At 34.8% G+C, this 7,964-nt stretch overlaps 1 protein-coding gene across 1 annotated transcript in view; it reads right to left on the bottom strand.

Annotated features, from left to right (window-relative positions):
* Positions 1-7,964, bottom strand: part of DENND1B (DENN domain containing 1B) — a 249,432-nt gene that overhangs the window by 52,338 nt on the left and 189,130 nt on the right. Inside the window, exon 16 of the mRNA XM_023514559.1 lies at positions 6,385-6,486. Coding sequence (XP_023370327.1) covers positions 6,385-6,486 — 102 coding nt within the window. The remainder of the gene's footprint in view (positions 1-6,384; positions 6,487-7,964) is intronic.

Genomic DNA, 7,964 nt, shown 5'->3' with positions numbered 1-7,964 from the left:
ATAAACATATACAATTACTATTTTCCAACTAATTTAAAAAAAAATCAAGAAACTATACCATTGAAGTGTTAAAGCATGATAAAGTAAACCAGGAGAACGCTGCTCTTCCTGAGAAGGTCCTGCCCTTCGTGCCCTTCCCTCTCTCTAAAAAAAACCACAGTTCTTTCAGCTCATCCATTCTTTGCCTTTCTTTGTGATTTTAACGCATAAATGTTTAACTAAATAATATATTCCTTTTTTGTTTGTTTTTATAATTACTATCTTCTTTATTGTTGGGGATTCATTGAGGGTACAGAAAACCAGGTTACACTGATTGCTTTGTTAGATAAGGACCCTCTTATAATTGTGTCCCACCTCCAAAAGGTGTACCATACCCCTTGTCCCTCCATGCCCCCCTTACATTTCTTAGCTGTCTCCATCCCTTCCCCCCCCTTAATTGTCTTCATGTTAGAATTGAGTACATAGAATTCTTGTTTCTCCATTCTTGTGATGCTCTGCTAAGAATAATATGTTCCACATTCATCCAGGTTAATACAAAAGATGTAAAGTTTCCACCATTTTTAGTGGCTGAATAGTATTCCATGGGATACATATACCACAGGTAGTTAATCCATTACTTGGTTGGTAGGCGTTTAGCTTGTTTCCACATTTTGGCAATTGTAAATTGAGCCGCAATAAACAGTCTACTGCAAGTGTCCCTGTGGTGGAAGGATTTTTTTTCTTCTGGGATTGCAGGATCAAATGGAGGTCTAACTTGAGCTCTCTGAGGGTTCTCCATGCTTCCTTCCAAAAAGGTTGCATTATTTTGCAGTCCAACCAGCTGTATTTCCCTTCTATCCACATCCACGCCAGCATCTGCAGTTTTGAGACTTTGTGATGTGGGCCATTCTCACTGGGGTTAGATGATATCTCTGGGTGGTTTTAATTTGCATTTCTCTAATAATTAGGAATGATGAGCATTTTTTCATATGTTCGTTAGCTATTCATCTGTCTTCTTTAGAGAAGGTTCTGTTCATCTCTCTTGCCCAGTGATCTAAGGGATTATTGGCTCTTTTTATGTTTATTAATTTGAGTTCTCTGTAAATCCTAGTTATCAAGCTTTTGTTTGAATCATAATATGCAAATATCCCTTCCCAATGTGTCATTTGTCTGTTTGCTCTAAATAATATACTCTTTGGATTTTCTTGATTTTGATTTTCTGCTCATATGCCATCTTCAGTGGCTTGCTCCTTCCATTTAACTCATTCATTTTCAGTTTTGCTATAGTTCATTACCCTGATGCATCCACTCTTCTATTATATGAACAGAAACCACTTATTTTAATATTCTGGACATCTAAGATTGTTTCCAGATTTTGCTACTATGGGCAAGTTTTGGTCCACGGCTTTTGTTGCATATTTTAGAGTACAATGCTCAGGACATAAAAAAATTCACTTGTTTAATGTAGAGTGGTATGCAAAAGTATTTTCTAAAAAACTTGCACAAATTTACACTACATGAAGAGCTATAACTTTGTCCCTTGCTCCCTCATACAAACTTAGGATTTTCAGTTTTGTTTTTTTTTTAATTTGGCCAAGCTAGCAAATGTGAGGTAACATTTAATTGTGTTTTCTCTTTTCTTTTTTTACCACTATTATTTTTTCTTTTCTATTTCAAAATATTAAAGGGATATAAAACTTTTTGTTGCATGGAACAAAAAGCATTGTTGTAATGCTCAAGTCAGAGAAATAAGTGTGTCTATCGCCTGAATAGTGTTCATTGTACCTGTTAGGCAGGTTTTGCCCTCTCCTCCGCTCCCCTCACCCCTGCTTGATTTCCAATGACTTTCATTTCCCTCTGTGCACATGTGCACCTTCAGTTAGTTCCTACTACAAGGACATGTGTTGTTAGTGTTTTCATTCATAGAGATATTTCATTTAGGTCAATGGTCTCCAATTCCTTCCAATTATTACAAAAAGTATCAATCTATTTTTATGACTGAGTAGTACTCCATGGTATACGTATACCACATCTTGTTAATCCACTCATGCATTGATGGGAATGGGTTGATTCCACAATCTGCAATTGTGAACTGTGCTGCAATAAACATTCAAGTGCAGTTAGTACAGGTGTCTTTTTTGATAAAATGACTTCTTTTTCTTTGGGGTAGATACACAGTAGTATGATTGCTAGATTGAATGGCTGGCCTACTATTAGTTCCCTGAGCAATCTTCATACTTGTTCATACATGTTTCAAACTTGTTCATACATGTTTCAAACTTCATACATGTTTTCCATAGAACTTGTACTAATTTGCAGTCTCACCAACAGCATGTAAGCATTTTTATCTCTCTGCATCCATGCCAGCATCTATTGTTTTTAATAAAACCATCTGACAAGGGTAAGGTTGTCTCTATTACAAATGAGGTTAAGTGTCTTGGATATCTTTATTAGCCATTTTCTTCATCTGTATGTGCCTATTCAAGTCTTTTGTATAATTAAATCAGATCATGTATTTTTATTGGCATGTGGAAGTTCATGTTTTTAATTCAAGATTTGTCGTCCTTGGGTGTTTTATATGTTTTGCAAATATCATATGATATCTTTTGATGACCAAGAGTTCTAGATTACAGTAAAATCAAATTTATTTAGCTATTCCTTCATGTGTTAAGAAAAATGTCTCTAAAGTAATAAAAACAATGGCAGTTTAGTGTCTTTCTTTTACATATATATAAATTGTGTATGCTAGGTGTTCCAATAGGAATAGCCATCACCTTTCTCAGAGGGAAATTTACAGTATTTGAAAAGTAAGTACGACATCATAGAAAATATCTTTAGTCATGCTTTTTTTCTAGTTTTTATCATGAATCGCTATTAAATGTTATGAAAATCTGTGGCATCTATTGAGATTATCTAATGATTTTTCTCCCATTATCAATATAGTCTATTATACCATTTAATTTTTGGTATAAATACAATTGGTCATGAAGTAGATCATTTTTACATATTACTAGAATGAGTTCAAAATCTATAAATTGTTTCATCTGTGTTCATGCCTGATACTGGCCTATAATGTATACTTCATTTCCTGTCTTAGATTAGATTCTGGAATCAAGTGTATCTTTGCCTTACAAAATAAATTGGAAATCATTTCTCTCTTACCATACCACAAACAGAAAATTTTTTTTAATTTGAATTGGAACCATTCAATCCTTGGACATGTTGGAAGAACCTGTTTGTCTTATACAATCAATACTGTATATATTCAATTTAATCCACATATTTATCACTTCTTTCACTTTTGCTTTTCCTTCTTTCTTGCCCTCAGATCTTCTTTCTTGGATCTTCCAGCTGAGAAAACTTTCTTTCTCCCTAAAGTACCAGTATCTCCTTATAGTACTTTCTGCTACTGGTGAGGCAGTCCGGGTTCAACCAGAGAAGAACCAGTTAGAGAGTGTATGTTTACATACACACACAAGCTGTGTGGGTGGCTTACATATGAATGTGAATCAGCTTACGTGATAGTGGGGGCTGGCTGAGCCCAGTCAGTAGGGAAAGATAAGCAGTCAGAAAGAAATATCATGGGCAGACTTGAACCCGTGGGCAAGGGCCAGGGCTATTATCCGTAGGTGAATTCTAGTCTCTCTCAGGGATTCCCTACTCTTGTTTTTACAGCCTTCCAAGTGTTTCAGACAGCCCCACCAATTAGGTTATTGAGTATAATCTGTCTTACTTACAATCAAATGATTAGAGACTTTAATTGCATCTGCAAAATTCCTTCACAGCAAAACTTAAATTAGTGTCTGACTGAATAATTGAGAACAGCAGACTAGCCAAGTGGACACAAGTGGCAAATAGGGTGAATTTCCTCATGTCATTCTTACAATTAAGAGGTGTTTTAGCTGGCTGAGGATTCTAGGGTTTTTTTTTCTCAACACACTGAAGATACCATGACAATACCTTCCAAATTCCGCCACTGCTGATGTGAAATCAGCTGTCAATAAATTATTCCTCTGAAGGCAATCTTTTTTCTCCTGTTATTTTTTTTTAAATTTTCCCTCATTCTTTAATGTTTTATAGCTGAACATGTTGTGTATGGGTATAGATTTCTTTTCTTTCTTTTTTTTTAGAGACAAGGTCTTGCTCTGACTCAGGCTGGTCTCGAACCTGTGAGTTTAGGCAATCCACCTGCCTCAGCCTCCCAAGTGCTGGGATTACAGGTGTCAGCCACTATGCCCAGCCAGGGTGTTGATTTCTTTTTCTTTTTCCAGCTTTAATTTGTTAGACTTTTTCAGTTTATAAAATGGTTGGGTCTGACAATTAAGTCTGTGAACTAGCCATACATAAGTTGACAGTATTGTACAAACTAGTCTGCAAGGTTCACACTGTACACACTTTACACTCTTCTCTTAATCTTGCTTTTCTTACTCAATATCTCATAGAAATCCTTCAATTCCGCTGATACAGTTCTATTTTCTCTTTTATTGACTGTGTTGTATTCCATGGTGTGAATGTACCACAAGTTACTCAATCATTACTGTGTGAAGATTTTTGCCTTTCAAAACAAAGACTCTTTGAACATATACCCTCATTACACCTGCTTTGGTGTCTATGTGTGCTCAGGGGAAAATCTTTCCACAGATTCATCAAACAGGATTAAGCAAAAGAACCACATACTACAAGTATATCCATCCTTTCTTCAATAAGAGTTAAGAACAAACTTTACCTGGGGACTAATATCAAACCTGCCCTGGATCTTCAACCTCCATCATCATCAAGTTAAGGACTTTGAATGGTTACACAAGGTCCTATGATTCAGAAAATGGGGAGCAGAGACGCCAGGCAATCCTCAAAGGACATGCAGAGCCAGCAAGAAATAAACCTTTGTAGAAAAATTTACTATGTTTTCTTAACTTTATCAAATGGAATCTAGTTACAAAAACTCATGGTCAAAGGGAAGTAACAAGTTAGATTTTCTACCCATGATTCATTCTTTGATCCCCATATACAATTTCACCTCCACAAACCAGTTTTGTAGTGGAAGATAACATTAAAAGGGAAATAATATGGAACCCTACAGGCATACACTGTATTACTAGCACAAAACTGTACTATGCTACACTTCAGCACTAATAAAGCATTATCATTGATCTTCCTTTTAATCAATTCCTTACTTCAATCCTAGGAAGTAAGGCTAGGTGCAGTGGCTCACATCTGCAATCCCAGCCCTTAGAGAGGCTGCAGCAGGAGGATCACTAGGTCAGCAGTTCAAGATCAATCCTGGGAAGTAATTCAGTCTAATCTTGGAGTATTCTAGGAACAAAAGACTCCTAAAGTAGTCCATTCCATTTTTGGAAATTCACAAGACAGTTGTGATGCTGAAATCCATTCTCTTAAAGTTTATGTATAGAATAGCTCTAACCCTTTCCTCAAGGTAAAACTTCACATATTAGAAGACAGACAGATCTCCCACAGAATATTTTCTTATCTCAGATTATTTTTTTTAACTTTCTCAGAATAGACAGCAGTATTAAGTTGTCGCCATGCTGATTTTTCATGACCTAATTTGAAATTTATTTTGAGTAGCATAGTATTATTTCTCCTAATAGTTCAAAGAAATTGCTACTAGAATTTTAGCATCTCAAGGGCACTACTGTATTTTTAATTCATGTTTGTATTCTGGCGGGAGCACAGTTTGTAACATTGTATGACAAGTTCTTCATTAAATGTTGAATTCACATGGATAAGTTTATACTTAAAACTGTCATGTAGAAAAGAAAAAGCAAGTGTTACGAACTTAGTTTACATTATGTAAACAGAAACTATGACACTCCAACTTAAGAAACTTGCTACCATCATACATTGGATTGATACAAGCAGTTCATCTAAGATTTCTGAGGTCAAGCTTCTGCTTTTTTTGAAATAACAATTATATTAACAAAAAAAAACATGACATATATCAAAACTATGAATTTTACTTTGAATTTATGCTTACGAAACTTAAAAGTTAACTATTCATTTTATGAATTATTTTCTAAATTAGATTGTACTAGAGCCATCCTATAAAAAATAGTTTAGTTACCACATCAATCTACCATACTAAATTACTTCTAAGATGTGCTACAAAAAAACAGTTAAGTTTCTTTTCTTCTGTGCACATAAAACTCTTTCTCAGTGAGATCTTAACCTTAACAACTTTTGATGAGGATTTTAATAGCAAAGTTATCACACAATATTTCTTCAGCATTAGGATATAACTATCTATAAAGTTACAAAAGAGAGAAACATTTCCTGAAATTCTAGAAAAAATATTACTCATAGTTTGAACATAGCTTTATGATAATAAAATTGTGTAACAGTGACAATACTTTGTTACAAAAGATAAATGTGGAAGTCCACTCTTACCTGCTTAAATAGTTGGAGGTTAACTGCAGTTTCCAAGAACTGTTTCATCACACTTGAGCGGTGCTTTACAAAACTCTCCTCACAGAAAGTGATGGGCTCACCCTAGATGGAAGTAAAGATTTTAAGGGCATCAATAAAAGGTCAGTTAGAGAGAATCACTCCCTTTAGGGAAGCACAGGAAGAGTCACACAGGGAGTATAAGACACAGAAACAGACCCTTCCATAGAACAGCTGGATTTCAGGGTGATAGAAATCTTCCTCCATAAGCCTACAGTGTAAATTTCTGATCAAGGATCCCCTGGGCCCTTAAAATTACTTAATTTCATTCTTTCAAATCCCCTAAAAATAAAGATTTGAATTATGAGTATCAAAAACAGGATGCATACCTGTAAAGGACCAATAATTTCATTTAATCTTGATCAGAAAACATTCCTCCTATAACAACTGCTGCATGATTTTTGCCATTTATAGTAGCTTTTATGATCATTTATTTATTTTTAATTTAATGAAAAGATTTTCCAATCACCTTATCTTAATGATTGCAAATACAACTCTGATTGGATACCCTTCCAGGAAAGTCCTACCTGGCATCTGCTTTCATTAATCCTTGTCAAGTATCCTGTGGTAACTCCACTAAATGCTCCTCCTCTCAATTCGCAAAAACTTAAACCTCAAGTCCTACAGAATCTACCTGTTCCACTTAGTCCCCTACATGCTGCGGGAAATCATCACTCACTGGCTGATCCCCACCACCTGCTCATGCCTCATCAGCACCATGCTTCCCCTGCCCACTCAGCCATGAAGATAAGTAATCAGCGTTATGATCAAAAGGAAACCAAAACTAATGACAATGATCCACTCATCACAATGAATCTCATAGCAATCTTTATGCTGCAGTCAAAAGGAAAAAATGAGCACATCTGCCCTCTAACAGGACTTTGAAAAAAATAACAATTATAATTTAACTTTAAGGAAGACTCAGTGCCTTAACGAGAAATATATTAAAGTAAAATTCTAACAATAGGTTACTGCATAAATAAAATAACAAGAGTAACTATCTACATAATTCAACTGTTGCTATATTCTGATAAAATAAATGACACTATAGAACTGCACTGTCAAATATAGTAGGCACTAGTCACATGCACTATTTAAATGCACATTAAGATTAAATGAAATTTAAAATTTAGATCTTTAGTCATATTAGCTACATTTGAAGTGCTCTATAGTCACATGTAGCAAATGGGTATTGTATCAGATAGCAGAGATACAAAAAAATTCCTTTAGGATAAAAGGTCTTGGATAGTGACTATTATAGAAAAAAATCAAACAATTATTATAGAAGGCAATGCAATAATCTATTAAGTGTTGTACTCATAAGCCACCAGCTAATAATCCATAATAAAAATGCCATTATAGTGGGAAGAGGCATGAAGAAAAGTTGATTAATGAATACAAATACACAGAAGAAACGACACCTAATGTTAGATATAAGTAAGATGACTGATTATTACAACCTATTGAACGTTATTTAAAATAGCTGGAATTGTCAAATGCTTTTAGTATTAAAAAAAAAAAAA

Source organism: Otolemur garnettii, unplaced genomic scaffold (genome assembly GCF_000181295.1).
Source record: "Otolemur garnettii isolate 467f Iridium unplaced genomic scaffold, OtoGar3 scaffold00055, whole genome shotgun sequence".
Classification (NCBI taxonomy): domain Eukaryota; kingdom Metazoa; phylum Chordata; class Mammalia; order Primates; family Galagidae; genus Otolemur; species Otolemur garnettii.
Note: the sequence above shows the minus strand (reverse complement) of the source record. Positions and strands in the feature narration are given on the sequence as shown.